The sequence below is a fragment of the Cervus canadensis genome, chromosome 29 (genome assembly GCF_019320065.1).
Source record: "Cervus canadensis isolate Bull #8, Minnesota chromosome 29, ASM1932006v1, whole genome shotgun sequence".
Lineage (NCBI taxonomy): Eukaryota > Metazoa > Chordata > Mammalia > Artiodactyla > Cervidae > Cervus > Cervus canadensis.
In genome coordinates, this window is record NC_057414.1 from 26,251,273 (window position 1) to 26,272,386 (window position 21,114).

Genomic DNA, 21,114 nt, shown 5'->3' on the forward strand with positions numbered 1-21,114 from the left:
TTAAATACAGTGCACAATGCAGCTATCTTGCCAAAGTAAGTAAATCCAGTATTGGGTTGTATAAGCAGAGGAATCACATGTAAGCTATGGAGGTGGCTCTTCCTCTCTATTCAGCACCGGTGAGGCCACAGCTGGAACACAGCATTCAGTTCTGGGCATCGAACCAGCTACAAGAGAGGGAAATTGCAGAGTTCAGAAAAGGGCAAATAAAATAATGAAAGGCTTGGAAAATAAGATCTTTAAGTAGGGCCAGTGGTTTCATCAAAGCCCTTCCTGACATTATATAAGCTACTGTGGGGGTCAAAAAGTAAGGCTTCTTTTTATTTCAGTGTCCTCCAATTCCTCCTTTGGCTTTCAGGAAGGGGGAAGAATAGAACTCTTCCCTGGTATGGCAGAGTAGGAAGCAAGCTCAATAAATTACATGGGCATACGCCACCTAATTCTGCTACTGGCTCCAGCATTTTCTCAAAATGTGCCCCATTTCATACAATCATAAAATCATCACCATGACAAAACCACTGTTCTAACAGAACTGTCTATAACTGGAACAGGGTATATAACAGGGAGGAATAGAGATAAGGCATAACTGCCATACAATGTTTTGTTTAGAAAACACTTGCATGATCAGTCTAAGATGTCAGATGAAAAATAGTCAAATTGCAGGGAGGACAGCTTAGTTGTAACAGCAGGAAACAATGTTATAAGAAAAAAACAAGCAGTGAAACAGATTTTCAAACGTGGTTGTCAAATTAGCCATACTAGAAATGGCTTATAGTTTATCTTAACCCTCTGCCAACTAAATATGATAAATTTAAGACTCTTTAACCCAAATGATTAAATAAAGGATACACTTATTTGGAAACAAAGTCTTAAAAATCACATACTATATTTCCACAAGCAATAGCTGAAATTACACTAGGAACAAATCTCTAGTGATTGTTTATAAAAAGTGAGAAAAACAATACTTCAGCCTAAGCTGATGTGTACTGTAAAGCAAAAGAAACAGATCTGTCATCTTTTAAACTAAAGCTGCTGCTTTACTGTGTTACAATTAGTTGCTCTTAGTTAATTGAGGCAACAGAACAATACTGAGTTTATTTCAATACTTCTAAGAAAGATTCAGAATGTCTTAAATTAGCTTAATTTTCTTACTGTGAGCACAAAGGTGGTGGGGGGAAGCCTGAAATGGCAAACAACTGTAAAAACATTTCTGCACACAGTAAAAGGAATATTAAGAATATAGCATAAATTTATATATATATGTGTGTGTGTATATATATATATAGACAGAATTATAACTAATGATGAAGAAATCAGTTAAAGCAAAATCCATCCACGGTCAGTGTAATTTTTACTATTTTCTTAGGTTTTCTGTACGTTAAAATTTGGCAAATTGACTTGCCAATCACCTAATCCTTCAAATCAACCTAAGTCATTTAAAACCAACCAATCTACCAAAAACCCCAACAAAAGAAAACCAAAAAACACAGCACTTGTTTCACACCCCCTGGTTCTTAGCACTACAGATCTGGCAAGTGAGAAATCTTTACTCTCAAGACGCCCTTTTCCTCTCTAGAGCAGAGGTGCTTTTTTGGGTCCTGGATCCCCTCCCAAGAAGAATACCTGTACAGAACTGTTCCATACAATGTCAAGGGGAACCTGGACTCCCTGAAGAGCTCACACAAGAACCCTGGGTTAAGAAACTGCTCTATGCCACGTGGTTTTTTTTCTTCCACAAAAGAATATGTAACATATTAGTCAGAAATCCTAAAATAAGGTAGACTTAGTCTGTGTCTTACATTTTACAAGACAGGCTGAAGACTGGGACCAATTCAAATACAATTTCCCCAGCTTCCTCAGAATCCTGCTCATTTAGATAAAGCAGCCTTACTACTTTCTTTAAGACGTAAATTAGCAAAATTCCCATTTCCTGAAAGAAACAATTTCTATAGGTAAAAGCATACAAAGGTATCAACTTACTCTTCACAAAAATATAGCACTTTTTTCCTACCTACTGGGAAAGAAATGTTTTTCTGTAGTGGCAATGAAACAGTAATAAATGATTCATAAGTTATGTTATCTGTTCCAGCAGTATCACAAAGTACTTGATCATTCACTATCTGATTAACATATCAATTGAGATTCTAGGTAAATCACCTAAGGTAACCACTTAGACCAGGGAAATTCACACACCTAGAACCAAGTATAGGAACGTTAAGTCTTGACTACCTTCCTTAGTGGACAATGGCTAAGCCTTAACATCTCCCCACTTTAACAGCCTAAAGGCTAAAGGGACTCCAAGGAATAGGCAATGTCTATGGGAACTCAATCCTCAACTCCATGGATCAAAGTTGATCTGTTATCCCACTGAAACCACCATGGTCAGCAATGCCTTTCTAATTACTAAGAACAATGGTCCTCAAACTCTGTCCTTAACTCATCTTGACTTTCTTGCGGTACTTGATACTATTCGTTACCTATACCTGTCACTACTCTTGCCAAGTGCCTCTTCTGTAAAATCGTCCCTAATATAATGATTAACAGAGAGTAGGTGGGGCTGCCCAAGGCTCTCAGAGAAAACCAGGTTCCAACTTCCAAAACATTACAGAAGTTTTGAATGGAAAAGAACTCAAGATCATCTAGTCCAACTTCCTCACTTAACAAATGAGGAGTCAAGACCCCAAGACAAGTGTTCCTTCAGAAGAGATTTGGCTTGTAAAAATTACCAAATGACACTCTAAAATGTTACTGTATCCTAAAAAAGTTATTTCGCTAGATTGTAAACTTCAAGGGGCAAAGGCTGTCTGCCTTGTTCCCTGTTTCCTGGAGCCCGGAACAGTGCCTGTCATGTAAGGATTGTTCAATATGTTTATTAAACGAATTAAGGTAATTTTAAAGTATTAAATCACTTGCAAGAAGGTGAAAATCTTCTTAGCAAAGAAAATGGGGAAACTCACTGTTTAAGCATACAATGCATTAAATGTATTAAAGTCAATAAATCCAAGGTAGGTAGGAGTCCTAAAACCTTTTGAAAAGAGCAGGAGTGGCAAAAGGTATTAACACAGATACCACCATCATTAGCAGAGCAAATTAATTTCTTTGTTGGAGGACTAACTGCAGAGGGCAAGGCTATTTTAAAATATCTACCATTCCTATCACACTTTTCTTTGGTGGGGAATGGGGGGTGGTGGGGGAGGACGGATTACCTGCCAAATAGAGCTCTGTAAACCCTGTCCAAATTTTATTATTTCTTATGCCTTACAAATTAAATAGTGAAGAATATTCTTTGACAGTAGTTCAGTTAAAGATACAAAAGGAAAAAAGACTTGATTGCTTCCTGGATGTTAACAGGGTCAAACCCAAGAATGACCACCAGAAACCAAGAGCTCTTACCTCTCTAGGGCCTCAGTCTTTGTGGGGAACTGCCCAGGATCGAGTTCTATCAGCTGCACTTCATCCCAAATCTGGCTATCAGTGACTCACTTATGTCTGTATCTGATCAGTGTGTCTTTGAGGGAGAAATTCTTGCATAGAACAAATCATTCAGGAAATTTTCTCAGCGCATATTCTAAGCTTTCTAGCTTCCCCCATGCTAGCAGCTGAGGGTCTTACCCATTCCGAGTAAGAAGAAAAAAGCCGGGCGGGAGGGGGCAACAGGATGGGGAACACGTGTGGATCGATGGCTGATTCATGTCAGTGTATGGCAAAAACCACTACAATACTGTAAAATGATTAGCCTCCAACTAATAAAAATAAATGGAATTAAAAAAAAATGAAGAAAAAAGCCCTCGAGGAGGACAATACTAATTGTCAAAATTAAACATCTTCCATTCCTCAAGAAACTAAACTCATATGGCCATAAAGCTTTTAACTCTACACTGTCTATAAATCATATGGATACTCATACAAAATCTCATCTTGGTCACAATACTAGATAAACCATACCTAGTGTGCATGGTCAGGTTCAAGGGCTTCTTTGGGATACAAGAGTCTTTCTAGATATGGAATCCTCAAGGGTTTCTCTATTTAAGACAAGTAAAAAAAACAAACAAACTAGAGTTTACTGAACTACTTAATTATTTCAGATGTAGGCAGCAGTCAAACAGTCATCAAACCCAGTCAGATAACATTATGTATCTAGAACTTCCCCCACCCCCACCCACCACTTGAAAGGGAAAAAAATCAGTTGTTTCGAAAAGCACTGACTTGGATGAGAGGTTATTTTCATCTGACCTCCTATATCAGCGCTGACGTTGCTACATTAGCATCTCTGTTGAATCTTTTCTCAGTACGTCACATCCCAGGGCACCACCTAAAAGCAGTATTTGGATGATGTTAAAATGGCAGCTTTTATTAGTATGTGATAACTAAAAAACACATTCAAGAGAATTATCTAAAATCTATCTAGGATAGCGGTGAGAGCCACTCATCTTTAAAGTCCTCTCTCATACAAACATCCTGCATTAAACACTGACAACTCCATAATCAACAGTGTCTAAAAGTTACCACACATGAACGTGTTCCAAACATCCTCGGAGCATCATCATTACAATATTGTACTGCTTCCAAACACAGAGGTACTTTCTTTGATTCATGAGACCAGGTTTAGGCAGACCAGGCTCCCCTCTGAAAAAGGCCACTTGATTTTGTTTCATAGGGTGACCATGTGATTCTCAATTTTGTAGTTATCTTCTTACTGAAAACTACCATCTATGATGCAAAGATAACTTAAAATAGTTTTTCTTCCCATTAGTAAATTTTAGGTATTTGGTTGTGAAAAAAATAATAATTTGGACATTGAGACAAAATCACCTAAATAGTAAGATTAGAAATCCTCCAGAGGTACCTGGGTACAAGCGTCAGGTTAAGATTCAGTTGACTATTAAAACCTGGTAAATATTAAGTGATTTCAAAAGGGTTTTTTCTTTCTGCATTTACAGGGTATAAGCATGAAAATAAAATATTTTTGTATCTTGACATATAAACTTTCTATGAAAAATCTGAAAATAAGCCTGCTTTAAGTTTATGCACCTGTCTTTGAGCAACCTGAGCTTTCTGAGAAAGTTGCTGGAAACTCAGAAAATCTACCGTAACACTTTTTATAGCTCAGTTGGTAGCATTTTAATATTTTATTCTTACCTTTATGAGGACTGCTAAAAGGAATTACCATATGAAAAAATGTCTGTACCTTCTACAGAAATCAGACATTTTCCATAGGTGGCTCAATGTCCCATGCAATGAAAGTAAACCATAACTAACATCTTCTCAGTCTCTACCATGTGCTGAGAGTTGGGGTCAGCAGTTTTCATTTATTATTTCTAATTTTTACAATGATGCTAAAAGAGAGGGTCCCAGGAGAGACACTGAGGAGGCTGTGCAGGACGTTTATAGCGGAGAGCTCTTCAGAACAGCATTTGTGAGCACGGGATGGGGAAGACAGAGGTAAAGTAACTCATGGCTGCCTCGGAGGTCTTGGTCAATCCTAAAGTGAAGTATGGAATCTGAAAGTAATACTTAGAGCTCCCTTGACTTAAGGCAAGGCGGCTGGACTTTTGAATTTCAGCACTGACCAGTCACTGGGTCCAGGCTGCCAGGGGAGAGGGAGCCTAGCCATGGACAGCCAGACATTCCTGGGAGGATTCCTTCAGGAGGATTCCTGAAGCCATCACCACTCAGGCAGCTGGTGGAGACGCGCCAGTCTCATTCCCCGGGGGAGGGGTCCGGGCAGGGTATTACATATACACAGAAGATACGTCATGCTGCCCTATTTAACAGAAAAGAGAATGAAGAGAAAGGCAAGAGCGTATCCAAGGTCGCTATCCGAGTGTCCTTAATGAAAGTTCATCTTAGGTTTCAAAACGAGGACCTTGTGTGTTTCTCTTCTGCAGGCAATGAAAAGTACAGAAAAATCACTGTATTTACCTTTTTGCCATAGTTGCCGGGAAGTTCATAGCTCATTTTCACATTTAGCTAAGTAACCACATTTACCTGGGTACTGCTATACTCCCTGCACTCTCTTGATTTCTCACTTCTTGATTCTATTTTGAGCTTTCTTCATCTGCATAGTCTCCTTTTCGTATATTTATATCACGCATTACGAAACAGTCCATCTCACCCTCATCACCTCTGAGGAGAAGAGTACCCAGTCATTTACACATTAGGTGAACAAGCAGAGGCATAAAGTAACGGTCACTCTGCGGTCTCCTTCAGTAAGCCACATCCTTACCCACTTTTACCGTCAAAAAGTTCTTTCTACCTTGTAAATGTTTCTCCTTCTTTAGCCTCAAACTTAATTTCTTTAAGAAGAGTTGGTAGTCCAACAAATACCATCACATATATAAAGACCTGAATGAACGACTGAATGAGCTGTCTACAATAAAAGTCTTATTTATGTTTCGACACTTTGTTTTAAATTCTTGGGACTTTCAAATCAATGTTTCTCATTATGTTTATAATCTTAGGACACCATGAATTATCTGCAAGGATTTTTAAAATTTCTGTTTCCATTTTTATGCCAAGACACATATATGAGCCCTATGAGGTCCATCTGTGTGTTGCTGTGTGATTTTGGCATTTATGAATTTATGATTTCATTGTTGCCAAAATACTGTTTCAACTGTCAAATTTTAATAAAGGTGGACTGATAATTCACAATGGGGCAATACATAATCAAGTGATTAAGAGTGCAGAGTCAGACTTAGTCTAGCTTCACCACCTGCTAGCTCTGTGACATTAGAAAAATTAATCGCTCTGTACCTCAATTTCTCTATCTGTAAGGTAGAGCTGGTAACAGTACCTCCATCATGAAGTGAAAGTGATAGTTGCTCAGTCGTGTCCGACTCTTTTCGACCCCATGGACTGTATCCCGACAGGCTTCTCTGTCCGTGGGATTTCCCAGGCAATACTGGAGTATGTGGCCATTACCTCCATCACAGATTTGTGTTAAATAAAAAAATTCAAGTAGAGAATTTAAAACAGTGTTTGCTTAGTAGCTTGTACTCAGTAAATGTTAAATATTTCTTATTATTACAACAAGAATAGTCACGCCACCTGGAAGCCAAGGTGTCTTATGTGAAGGTTAGTTCAAGGAAAGAAAAAGTAGCAGTAAAGCTTTATCATTAAGCACATGATAAGAATAACAAACTCAAAAGAACCTTACTGTAGCGATCAGTATCAGAACCTTGTTTAGAAAAGCAAGTAACTTTCAGCTAAACATCACCCAATATTAAAAGAATGCTCACTTCTTTATTAGTACTTAAAGTGTTGTATCAAGTTTTGACAACATGTGAAATCTTTAAGTATTAATAAAAGGTGCTTATACCTAGATTTAGGTTTGTTACATATTAGGTAACATTGTTAAATGAGTATGTTATTGCCCATACATTATTCAAATTTCACCAACACCTGGCTATGTCATCATAACTTCGCTCATATTCATTCTTCTATGGCTAAAAGCCAATCATTTAGCCATTTTCAAAGGTTTATACTCTGAGCAAGAATATGGTGACTAACACAGTGACATATAAACAAGGGGAAAAAGGAATCCTCGCTACCCACCCAGAGTGAGGACTTAGCCTCACTCACTGGGCAACCTGTTTGCAAGAAGTAGGAGGCAGGCATGAATCAAGAAAGAAGCATGAATGACCTATATATACTTTCTCGGAGTTCAATAAAACAAAAGGCATGTAGATTTCTCATTTCTTCTTTGGTGCATGGAAATTTTGCATGTGTGCTCAGTCATGTCCAACTCTTTGCAACCCCATGGACTGTAACCCACCAGGCTCCTCTGTCCATGGGATTTTCCAGGCAAGAATATTGGAGTGGGCTGCCATTTCCTTCTCCAGTGGAAATCTTACTGGAATTAAAATAAGCTTCACCACCACTTCTTGAAAAATAACATCTCACAGACTTGTAGATATGCTATCATCAAGAAGAGTTAAACTTTCCCTTGCTTTTTCCTTAGTTTTATAATGTGGTTTATATAACTTATGTCAAAAATTATTTTATACTGTTCTAAAGCTGGCAAAACTCTGATTTCTCAAATCCAACTATTAACCATATTTCCTAATTTATACAAGAGAGAAGGAACATTATCTATTTCTGCTGAAGGCTGTACCACCAGGACCAGCACAGATGTGCTCACTGTCTAATGACAGCATGAATACCAGGCAGCATGGCACTCTGCTGCTTGGAGGGGCAAGACTCAACCGGACATATCACAGTAAGAAGTCGTAATATAAAAATCATGTAGATCATTCTTAATAAAGCCAAAGCAAAGGAATTTCTATTTCCCATGCATAGTGGAAGGTTGAGAGCTGAAACCTTCTAAGGTCAATAAGGCTAATATAAAAGAATATCTTATTTGAGGGTTTTTCTGATTGTGTTAATAGTTTTGAATTAACATATTTAAAGTATTCATATTGTTTTCTACTGGATATAACCTCTTTGAAGGCAGGTGGGTTTGTCTTTGTTTTTTTCCCCCAGTTTTACTCTTTGATGTATTCTTAGAACCTAAATCAAATATTTGGCACACAGAAGCAGCTCAATATATTTTTGCTAAAGGGATGAGTAAATGACAGAAACTCCTAAGATTGTATGTGGCAGCTGAGAGTTACAAGGTCAAGGTACTTTCTGGCCTATCACACTCCTTTTTCTAAGTCATTAAGCAGCTCCAGCCATTTAGAGAAAAGTATTTGTAAATTTTAAATAATAATGATAAGAGCAGGTTTTGGTAGATATGAACTTTATTCTGGTTTTATTAATATCAAGTACAAACATAATTGACTTATTTGGATAAATGTAGTAATCTAAAGGTAGATATTAGAGAAACAACATTGTGGGTTTCAAAAATTCAGGCTGTTACAACAAAGTCATCTTACACAGGCTGAGAAAATGCTACTAGAAAATAAATCTAGGTAAACAACTTCCATTCTATTTCATCACTTTATAATGAATGAAGTTATTATTTGGTAGCTCAAGAAATGTAATTTATGGATACAGCCAAGAACACATATATAAAAATAAGATGATGGCTGTTATTCCTAAAATGTCTGAGAATAAACACAGGTCTGTATTCTATTAGGAAATAATATCACACCCCACCCACTAAGCGACAAAGTAGCACTCATTTGATTATCGCCAAGAAAAAAGGTATTTCCATTGGCTCTCAAAGACTCTCTCAACTACAGATAGGTTAAGAATTATACAGACTTAAATATACACCTTATTCCAGTATGCAGGCATTTTTCAATTCTTTAGAACAATAGCGGGGAAGACTCCGCATAGATTACAAACCCCAGATAACTTGTAACATATGCAGTATAGGAGGCACAGATTCATTGAGCATTCATTTTCAACACTGAAGGAAGTTTTTGCAATGGTAAATAGTAGACAGAACACACTGCATAAACCCGACAACAGAAATAAAATTAAACAGAACCTAATCATCAATGGGCAATCCTAACAATCGACTATCTAAAAAATGGTACTGGTATTCGTTTTTGAAACTCAGAAAGTTTTTCCTCCCCCCTCCCTTTTTTTAAAAAACATTTTGCAAACACAACACAGATACAACCATCCAAAGTGTAGGGGGGCGGGGGGGGGGCCGCTATTCTACCTCATCCTAGTGACATGAGCATACTTCTGAGAGAATGCATGATAATTTACATTTGAAATTTTAGATCTGATTTTAGTTCTTGCCCTCTGGTAATGTTAGGAAAAAAGAAGGCAGGACCATCACTTAAGAAGCCTGGGGAGCAGATCAGAACCCAAGGGAGTCTGGATAACACAGACAGGACTGTCCTAAAGCAGTGTTTTATTTAGCTGGATCTCACTGGGTTCTGGGCTCCCCTAGTGCCTCAGATGGTAATGAATCTGCCAGCAATGGAGGAGACCTGAGTTCAATCCCTGGGTCAGGAAGATGCCCTGAAGAAGGAAACAACAACTCAGTCCAACAGTCTTGCCTGGAGAATCCTGTGGACAGAGAAGCCTGGCAGGCTACAGCCCACTGACTCACAAAAGAGTCAGACAGGACTGAATGACTAACACTTCCATTGGGTTTGAGAACAAAACCTAGAGAATTCCCTGGTGATCCAGTCATTAGGACTCTGCCCACCCCCTGTAGGGAGAACTAAGACCCCCTGCCATGTAGCACAGCTTAAAAAAAAAAAAAAAAGAACCAACTTAAAGCTTAAAACTTAAGCAATGAAGTACTGTGATGACCTCTGAGGACTGCAATTAGCATCCTCTGTGTACAATGGTAGAGAAGTACACAGTGAGTTGTGTAGCCAGGTTAAGATTTAGCAAATCTAAATTTTCAGATTCTCCAAAACAGCTCCACTACTTTTGATTATGTCTGAAATCTGTTCTGTTCTCTCCCTTTTCACTGCCACTATTTCACCTCCTGTGTAGGTTTCTGCAAGGAGCCTCTAAAAAATCTTAGTACTTTCAGTCTTAGCCTTTCCAATTCATTTTCCACCTGACAGCTAGTTCGAGAACCTAAGGGAAACCATGTTACTCCCCAGCTGAAAACTCGCTATTAAGTTAGAACAAAGTCCAAACTCCTTGGCCCATCCTCTGACCTCTTGTTTGTCTCTAGTCTGATTTCTTACCACTTCCCACCTCCTTTCACCTTCCCCTCAAGCCATAGGTTCTAGGTCTCTAGAACTACACAGGATAAAACATTTCACGAGAACATCTGGGACATGACCTGTCCCAAATGAATGATGTTTCTGGAGTTTTGATACCTTGAGTCTAAAGTAGCACAATGACTGAAAAAACTAAATGTCACCTCATTCTCTTCTATTCCTCTTCTATCTAACTGCAGGTTCTGGCCCATTAGCAGGTTGGTAATCAATTTTAATGAGTTGGGGGCACCTGTCTCAACACCCCACATGGGAGATGAAGGGGTAACCAACCAGGGGAACAGGACCTGTTCTGGTGCAGAGGATTTGGGGCGGTGAGAGGGTGACTAGGGAGACAAGGGTGGATGCAGAGCTGCTACAGGTTAGAGGGGACGGTGCAGGTAAGGGATATGTGAGGACCCCCAGTTTGGGGGAGGGGTACTAGCTGAGCCCTAGGCACAGTGCCGGCACGTGATAATGGGGAGGTGTTGCTGCCCCCACCAGGTGTTGGCACACCTCAGTGAGGTCATGTCAACAAACCTAGATCATCCCTGGTCCACCCCATACCCTCCCAGAACACGTCACTGCGGCTGTGGAACCTGTAGGAGAAAGACTCCAGGCCCTGTCTCTATTCTGTGAGCTGTTGGTCCCCTGCAAGTGAGTATTTAGCCTGTCTCCCCTTCCCCCAGCTCCTCCATCCTGCCACCTCAGCGGTGTGGCCCGCGTAGGGACCAATGTGACCCTGAGCGGCCAGTCCCCGAGGAGTAAGCCTGCTACCCAGTGCAGTGGGAGTGGCCACCCCCATCCTCCCAGGTTTTCTTGGCACCTGTTTTAGGTGAGGGAATTTCTGGAGACAAATGAGAGTGTGGCTGGGGTAAAGGAAAGATGAGGGCCAGAGGGACTGGGGTGCAAGCGGAGGAGATGCTGAAAAGTACTGTGGTGGGGAGCGGGGGAAGGAGGGTGTGGGGAGGGGGCTGAAAAGAGAGACCTTCCAGGTACAGACACATGCTGTAGACTATGTCACTCAAGAGATGCTGGGGCTAGAAGATCTGGGTTCAAGTAGAAAAGAACCAACCAGAGTGTGTTGCACAGTTAAGTATAGCGTCACTATGTGAGTTAATTAAGTTAGTATTTGTAAAGCGCTTAGAACAGTGCAGACACACTCTAGATGCAATATCAGCATTACTGTTTTGTGAAATGTGCTTTGGTTACACATACACAAACATCTATTTATGCTCATATGTGTATGCCACGTGAGTACCAGGCCACAGGGTAAAATACATTTCTTCTGGTATGTTCAAAAAGAGGCATGGCTTTGGTTTTTCTCTCTAGTATATAAATTAAGGAATGAGATATATAATGGATATAACTGCAATTCAAACTATAGAAAAGTTACTTATGGAAACATAAATTTCTAGAACTGGTACATCTGCTGTTGTCCCAAAACCGGTGACTCCACCCTTTGACCTGGTCCTGGATGACACCCCCCCACCAGTCTCGCATGTGGGGTCTAGGGCATACCTTCATGCACTACAGCATATGGTTTTTCAAGTGAAAGGCATGACTTTTTAAACAGGTTGTAGCACCAGGAGCTTAATGTCCACACAATCCATAGACCATGCTCACAATACTGGAACTGGTGCTCTAGTATCCTGACTCCTTCTTCCCTGGGAGGGAGACTCTGACGGTAAATGATACACTGCGGTAAGTCAACAGCCTCACACAGAAAGCCCTCAAGTATCTGTTGATGAATAACGAGAAAAAACAAAAGAAAGTTCTTATTTCAGACCTTAGTATTTAAAGAAACCCTGTGATGAATCTGTCAGATGAGTGTGATGAAAGGGAATGGGTAAGATTTCCAAGTCCTCCCCAGATGCCTGGCCTTTAGCCAAGAGTTAAGTTCCAAATCTCTCCTGGCTCCTCCGGGCAGTGGAATTCCAAGGGCCTGGGAGCTCTACATCAGCCAAGAAAGAAACAGAAAAGATGCTCAAAGTTCTAAATTAGGGGTCTTTAATTGTAGTGCCCATATGCCTTCTTGAATGATTGATCAAGGCACCTTAAACCTTAGGGACTCCTGTCATTCTGTCTTGTATATATTTTTTAGGCACGAAGCTTGGCTGCTGAATTTAGAATAGTCAAAGGAATACAGGTTAATCATACTGTTTATTTTAAGTATAAGTGGAATATTGTGGGATCATCAACATTTTCAAGATATAGTTGATAAAACCTATAGATACCAGTCCATCCTAAAAGAGATCAGTCATGGGTGTTCATTGGAAGGAAGGACTGATGCTGAAGCTGAAACTCCAATACTTTGGCCACCTCATGCGAAGAGTTGACTCATTGGAAAAGACCCTGATGCTGGGAGGGATTGGAGGCAGGAGGAGAAGGGGGTGACAGAGGACGAGCTGGCTGGATGGCATCACCAACTTGACGGACATGAGTTTGAGTAAACTCCGGGAGTTGGTGATGGACAGGGAGGCCTGGCGTGCTGCGATTCATGGGGTCGCAAAGAGTCGGACAGGACTGAGTGACTGAACTGACTGAACCGATAAGAATTTGGGGTGAATCCTTCAGAGTCAGAGTACATTATTCAGTAAGTGTCACATCAATCTCATCTCACTCACACTAGATTTAATACGTCCTATATCCTGTTCCGTCCTGTTAGTTGCTCAGTCATGTCCGACTCTTTGCGACCCCATGGACTGTAGCCCACCAGGCTCCTCTGTCCACAGAATTTTCTAGGCAAGAATACTGGAGTGGGTTGCCATTCCCTTCTCCGGGGGATCTTCCCCACCCAGGAATTGAACCTGAGTCTCCCGCGTTGCAGGCAGATTCTTTACCATCGGAGCCACCAGGGAAGCTCCCATTAACGTCCCGTACATTTTAAAACACACGATGAAAAAACATTAATGTCAGCTTTCAAATGTTCAAGAGAGCGCATGGATTTCAAGACTCTTTTGGGAGTACACAGCAAAAAAACTGAACACTATAATTTCAAAGCTGTTCTGGTCAATATAATAGCCACTAAACTTACTTACTTTTTTTTAAGTTAATTTTTATTGGATTATAGTTGCTTTACAATGTTGTATTAGTTAAATATAAATGAATTAAAATTGAGATTAAAAATCCAGTGGCACAGTCACATTGGCCACTTTTCAAGTGTTCAATTACTGCCTGTGGCCAGCAGCTATTGCACAGTAGCTGCTAGACAGTGTAGATATGTTTTGCCCCAGTCAACTGAGATTATAATACTTTATTCCTTACAGGAAAAGCTCCTCCTCCTACAATGGTGAGCCGTATCTCTTGACTTGTCAAGGTTCATCCTACTCAGGGGTAAAGCAACAGGGAGGGCAAGAAGAACGAACTTCCAACAAGACCCCCGCCCCTCGGAGGTCTGAGGGTGTAGCCAAGAGAATCCTTTCATAAAATAAAGCCTTCTTTAATATTCTGAATAACGACTTTTTACCTATATTGTTCAATATGGTAGCCACTAGCCACACATTGCTATGTATAATTTAAAACGTAATTAATTAAAATGAAACACAATTAAAAATTCAGTTCCTCAAGCACACGAACCACATTCCAAAAGCTTAACAGCCTTTGGCTAGTGGTTCTTGCCCTGAACTGCAGCAGATATAGAACACTTCCATCATTACAGAAAGTTTTATTGAACAGCACTGCTTTATACTATGGGTCTCCTCATTTTTTTCTTTCCTTTTTTTACATACCTCTTAATGAAGGATCCAGAATATTTCACTCTACTTTCCAGTAGATCTCCCAAAATGCCAGGAAATAAACTCAGGTGCCTATTCACGCACAGTTTTAAGATGTGCTTACTAGAGTCCTCACTTCCAAAACCAAAAGCCTAAATATACGTTTGTATGGCTGGGAGTCTATTCTTTCAGTATATATATCAAATCTTCATCAGATTCAAAAGCAGACAAGAAAACTGGAACACACAAGTTTTCTGGTGGCAATGGCTTGGGAATGAAAGAAATGGAAGGAGATAAATCTGACTAAATCTTTCGTATGAACACTTTTGAGTGGCAGACCACATTCTGAAAAATCTTTCAACGATAATGCAGAAAGTCTGGTGTGCTAACATCAGAAAAGTCCTTAGAGACAGGCAGTCTTAAAATGTTCACACACGGACAACAGTATTTGTGGGCTCCAAGTTATCTTTGCCCTATTTGTTCTCACAGGACAGATAATGACAAGTCTTGATAGTTACAGCGAAAGATCAAATATACCACACTGTGATTTGTCTCCTAAGTACAATATTTGTTCCAAAGATTACGATGAATTACTGATGAATATAGATCAAGACAATGTCTCTAAAAAGTTCATCATCTTGCTTGCTAGGCAGAAGACTCCCCATCACTTATAAGTTTACCTGATAAACAACCAGCACTGACCCAGCAAAGACAAGTTCTTTAGGTCATATGATCACCTTGCATTTCATCTTCAGGTAGAGCCAGACTAAAGCATCTGTTTGAGAGACAAAAAGCCAACTCTCAAGAGCCAAATTTTTGGAGAACACCCATAAATATGGGACTTGAGAATGAGTTTTGCAGGGCATTGGATTAACTGACTTAAGTGTGAATCCGGCATCTGGCTCGAATTCCAAGTAGGTCTCTCAACTACGACAGTATGGGCTGTGCTGAGCCCTCTTCCTCCTTTGAAGTAAGTCATCACACTTGCGTCTGCTTCTGTCATTCCATACTAAGTACTGCACTGCATACCACCCCCTGTGTTGTCTGGTACAGCTTTTTAACTCTTAGGTGTGGGTATACAAATTTCAACTACACTGTAAGCTCTTGGACTCTGTCTTACAGTTCTTCTCTCCACCAAGCAGACAGTAAACACTCAAGCATTTAGAAAATGGAGATGACGACAAGGCAAAGAAAAGGACAGAAAACCACCCATTTGTTTATCTGACTCCAAAATTAGGCTGGAATTGTTAGCAGATTCATTTTCTCTTGGCAAACGAACAGAAAACAAAACTTCAGAACCAAACGATACCAAACATGTGTAGCAAGCCAGTCTCAAACACACCCATTTTATCCAAAAAACTGAACAATACCAGAAACAGGACATGTCAGACTTTGCAGCAATTAAAAAAAAAAAAGTTTATATCTGACTTTAAGTTAAAATCCTGTGCACTTAGAAATATATATATTCGCTTGGATAGTATTTAAAAATAGTACTTTGCCAGCAAAATCTAAGAGTCACCATATGACAAGGTTGTTACATCAACATATTGAAACTATGATTCAGGGGAAGTTTCAGGGAAAAACTGAAGTTACTATATATCATCCTTCCTTTCAAACTTAGAAGAAATTATTTACTGGGTCTTCATAGTTGAATCTTGATAGCTATTTAAATAAATCCATTGGACCAGAAATGTAACTGATGCACAAGGCGCTCCTCCCCGGGAGCCTCTGACGTGAGTTCACACTTAACTGAGCTGCATTATTCTGGACAAGATATACCTCCACGTCCATATCTCACTGAACTACTTTGTTTCTATTTTGCAAATTCCAAAGCAAAAAGGATTGTTGAATTTCTTTTTGTGGTTCTCATTAACAGAATCAAGTGAAAGAGATCTCTGAATTACTTGTTCTAAATTGGCATTTCTGAAACTGGGATTGAAAGATTTGTTTCAGGGGTTTGGGATGATTCTCTGAGAATTTTCTACGGTTGCCTTTTGATTTTCATAATCATAATCTGGAACATAATCATAAACATCCACCTCATAACTGTGTAAGCCTATGATTTCAGTGACCACGTGTGTATCCATGTTTAAGATTACATTCATCTTAAGTCTCCAAGAGGGACAGAGTTTAGTTTTTAAGGAAGTATTTCTCAAATTGGGTTTCAAAGTCTATGTTTTGAGGTTAAAATCTGAACACTGCTCTAGATTTTTATACTTTCCAACATTATCCTTCAAGGCTTTGTTTATTTGGTGAATTTAATATGTATCCAGTGCCTACTTATGTCCTAGGCACTGGACATACTGTTGGGAATAAGAGATCAGAACTTGTCTTTATGGAGCTTATAATTCCGATAGGAAAGACCAATGCTATTAAAGAAGAAGTCTGGTTCCTTAGTTGAAATCACACTTAAGGAATTGTTTACTTAAAAAAGAAAACAAAAAGCAGTGATCTGGTCGCCTCATCAACTGCTACTGTGGATTAGAGAATCCATCATCAACATCCATATAGTCTCAAAATATTCTAAGAGCTTGAGGTCAATCTGATCTTATCTGCTTGGAGACAAAGAAAACCATCCTCTTTTGAAAATTCTTCAGAGAAGCCCAGTCTCCTTTCTTTGCTTTAGGTTATGCTTCTCGTAACTGGACAAAGACGCAACCCAACTAGAGATTTCCTGGCTTTTTGAGAAACAATTTTATAATCAGTGAGATTCATAAGCAGCTTTGGATAACACCCTTTGTCCTTCTGATTGGGAAATTTCTATGGACAAAAAAAAAAAAAAATCAATGAAGCTAAAACAATTACAAACGCCTAAAGGGCACTTCTAAACCCAAAAAAGTTCACGGATAGAGGCTAAACAGCACAATGCAAAAACTCCCCTGAACTTAACCTTAACAACCTTGAATAGAACAAGGAATGAGATTCAGAGAACAGTGGCTACTATTAGCTACTATTTATCCTATCTATAAACTATTACTTTCATGACATCCTTGTCTAAAATGGAGAGGGAGGGGGGCCCAGAGATAACATGTTATCAGGTAAACCAATCTAATTTTCTAATTGAGAAACGGGTGTCAAGATTCCCTAAAAATAGTTAATAGGTTTGAAATATCTTGGTTTCTGGACCAAAGTTTCTAAGCCACAATGTCCTCAAATGAACACTTGAGACAAGATCTCCAGAATTTTGGAGCCATCTCCTTCTCCAGTGTGAGTATGACAGTTCCTACTGGGTTTTTTACCCCGCCATGGAGTTCCAAAAAAGTGTCAGCCCTGCCAGAAATGAAGCACACTGATCCCGTAACTCTGAACAAGTAGTAGTTCCGTGAACAAGGGGGAAAGTCTTCTACCAGAATCTTTTAGCAGACACTGCGAGGAGGGCACCAACCAACTTACCTAAAAAACAACTCCGTATCTGCCAATACTACAAACCTGAACTCCCAGATTAAGTCAGCAGGAACAGAAAACAGTAACCGACTGGAGGTAACATTTCCAGCCCAAATTAAGTCTCTGTACTGAAACCCGAAGTACACAAGGATGGCCAGACGCACAGTGAGAGCTTCACTTGTCACCACATCCGGCACAACAGCTAAGGCAGGGAAACAACAGGCTTTCAAGAAGGAGCTTCGTCAGAAACACTGCAGGGCCTCAAGCCAACGTAACTCTGGAGGCAACACACTCAAATTTCGGGCCAAGTATCAGCCAGGCCAACTTTAACTGTGCCCTAACTCCACAAAAGCAATACAGTATCTGGCTACAACCTAGCCTCCCCAATTCTCCAAAGCATCTCAAGACTTGATAGCAAGCTCAAGGCAGAAGCAAGACAACTGACACAAAGGCCATCGTCTGAAGGCGCCTTTCGTACGGCTCTGCCCCTGCCACTCACTTGAAAATTCCTAAACTGGGGGGTAGCGGGGGGAGCTCAGCACCTCCCCCCCTCCCCCGCGTCTATCCCTGCTCCATCCCGCCCCGGCCGGTAAGCCTCTGCCTGGGAGCCCCCCGGCCTGGAACAAAGCGAGGGGCCCGGGCGGTGGGGGCGAGCGGCTCCGGCTGCATGGGACCGCTGCCGGGAGCACAATGCGAAACTACCAACTTCAGAGCGCAAGAACATCCTCGATTGGCAAGAGAGAGGGGCGGCGGCAGGCACGCCCAACTTCAAACTCAGAAAACCTACGGGCTGGCGGCCATCTGGAAAAAAAAGCCCCCCCTTCCCAGGGAGAGAAGAAAAAAGGCGGAGGAGATGCGAATGGCCCACCGGGCCCCGGAGGGGAGCCCTGCGCTCAGACCGGCCCCCGCCCCCGAGGCCCGCTTCCCCGCCTTCTCTCTGCCTCTGGTTTGCTGCCCCAGGCCGGGCGGCCGGTTACCTTGATGCGCTCCCGGCACTGGGACGGGGTCCGCTCGTAGCCCAGCTCGGCCAGGGCCCGGGACACGCGCTCGTACATGGCCGGCCCGGGGGCCTTGCTGCCGAACACCGTGCCGGCTCCCTCCAGCTGCTGGTACCGTGCCTCCACCAGCCGCTCGTTGCCCCACACAGCGATGAGCGCGTTCGTCTCTGCCGGCGTCCACGACATGCCCCGGCATGCAGCGGCGGCGGCTGCCGCAGCCCCGCCACCACCGCCGCCACCAGGGGAGAAGGAGACCGAGGACGAGGCGGCGCTGCGGCCCCCCAGCCCCAGCCCGAGACCCCCGGACGCCGCTGCCCCCGAGCCCGCCGCACTGCCCGGCCCGAGCGGGGAGGCACCCCGAGGCGTGGAAGGGTCGGACAGCGATGGGTTTCCGTCGCTCAGGCCACCAGGAGAAGCCGGGGAGAGCACCTCCATCTTCGGGATTTTTAGCGGCGAGTTGGCGGGCAGCTCCGAGCCACAGGGCGCAGCCATCTTCCAAGCGGCCGCCGCTGCACCGCCCGGAAGTGACGCGCCCTCACATCCGGCCGCCCCGGACTCCGGGGCTGCCCTCGGGCCTGGCTTGCTGGAGGGCGGACGGCTGCGGGCCCCGGCGGCCGCGTGGAGGCCGCCTGCCGTCCCCGGCCTTTCTCCGCGCACCCGGCCGCGGCGCGCGCTCCTCTCCCGGGGCGAGGGGCGGGAATGAGGCTCGCTGGATCCCCGAGCGGAGGAGAAGGGTGGGGGCATGAGGGCGCCGGTGTGAGGAACAGATTGAAACCTTCCCACTTCCTCTCCAATCTCAGCCCCCGGGAGGAGGGGTGAGGCCCGCGAGGGGGCCCGGAGTTAAGGAGGACTTGACCATTTCGCTCTCTCGCTCTCCTCCCTCGGCTCTGCCGCTCCCCTCTTCGGAACTGGCCTCGGGGTGCCGGGGCTAACGCCCCGGGCGGAGGCTGGGGAGCCCCGCGCCGGGCTCAGCCAGGAAGGCGCCGAGGCTACTGGGAGAGCATTCCTGGGGAAGACTTAAAAAGCATCTGGGAACTAGGCTTGGTTTGTGCTCTGTAGCTTTTCGAGACTCCCAAGCGCAGTATTTGAAGAGCAACTCCTATTCCAGTTCTATTTTCCATTTAGTCTGGATGGGGGTGACGGTTTGTACAACAGTTAGACGTCTTTATTGCGCTTGCACGATCTGTCTACAGCTTAAATGAGTATGAACTCACAGCCTCAGCAGAAAAGTTACTTTCCCATACCGTTCTCCATCTCCCTAATTGGGAAGTTACATCGTTTTTCCGACAGTTTTTCATACTCTCCAGTGTAAAGCGACGAAAAAAAGACTGTCAGTTATGATGGCTCTTGTGAACTCCAGTAATTAGTGGTAATCGTTCCATAAAGTGCTGCAGTTTAATGAACGTTAAACACCCCGAGCCCAATACATCGCTGTTAGCTATTTCAGTACTCTTCAAAGCCAAACATCTAATCTTAGATGCTAAACTTGAATGCCCCAGCTGGTGGTGGTGGTGGTGGTTGTTGTTTTTCAAATATAAATAAGCTATGCAATGGTTTTTTTTTTTTTCTTTTAATGGCAAATATATGTTAGGTTTAAAAAAAAAAAAGCTGAGGTCAACTGCATTTTAAACTTAAAATCAGGGCTTCCCTTTGTGGCTCAGTGGTAAAGAATCCACCTGCCAATGCAGGAGCCGTGGGTTCAACCCCTGATGGGGGAAGATCCCACATGCTGTGGAGCAGCTAGGCCAGCCTGCCACTGTTACTGAAGCCAGGGCCTCTAGATCCTGTGTGCCGCAAGAGACGCCACCGAAATGAGAAGCCCACACACGGCCACCTAGACCTCCTGGGCTCCTGGCAACTAGAGAAAAGTAGTACAGCAAGGAAGACCTGAGCATAGCCAAAAATAAGCTCAGAATCACCCCGGAGAATGACAGGGTTGTCATTGGAAAGCCAAAGGAATAAGCAACAGGGACAAAGTAGAGGAGATAATTGTCTCTGTATGCCATTTTAAAATGTCACCGTACTTTATAAGCTAGGAATATGAAGAAACACAAATTCCAACATTTATGCTATCTCTTCCTTTTTTTCTAAGAAAAAGTTATAGTCTAGTAGATGTATAACTGATTCCTTTTGCTCTACACCTGCAACTAACACAACACTGTAAATCAGCTCTCCTCCAATAAAAATTCAAAACTGGGGTGGATGGGAGGGAGGCTCAAGAGGGAGGGGAAGTATGTATACTCCTGGCTGACTCCTGTTGTTATAGGACGGAAACCAACACAACGTTGTAAAGCAATTATCCTCCAATTAAAAAATTCAAAGCAATAAATTTTTCACATCTTTCAACAACAACAAAAAATATATATATATATATAGTCTAGCACCACAGTTAAG

At 42.2% G+C, this 21,114-nt stretch overlaps 1 protein-coding gene across 16 annotated transcripts in view; it reads right to left on the minus strand.

Moving 5' to 3' along the window:
• MSANTD2 (Myb/SANT DNA binding domain containing 2) overlaps window positions 1-20,314 on the minus strand; it is a 31,500-nt gene extending 11,186 nt beyond the window's left edge. For 4 of the 16 annotated variants that reach the window (XM_043451037.1, XM_043451036.1, XM_043451045.1 and 1 more), the window contains exon 1: window positions 18,700-20,314. In XM_043451037.1, coding sequence (XP_043306972.1) covers window positions 18,700-19,464 — 765 coding nt within the window. In that variant the 5' untranslated portion in view covers window positions 19,465-20,314. Of the gene's footprint in view, window positions 1-31; window positions 168-3,945; window positions 4,133-4,220; window positions 4,313-6,796; window positions 12,911-18,699 lie in introns of those variants that run through there. The other 12 variants (XR_006266333.1, XR_006266332.1, XM_043451043.1 and 9 more) reach the window with 10 other exon arrangements.
• Window positions 20,315-21,114: the final 800 nt, after the last annotated feature.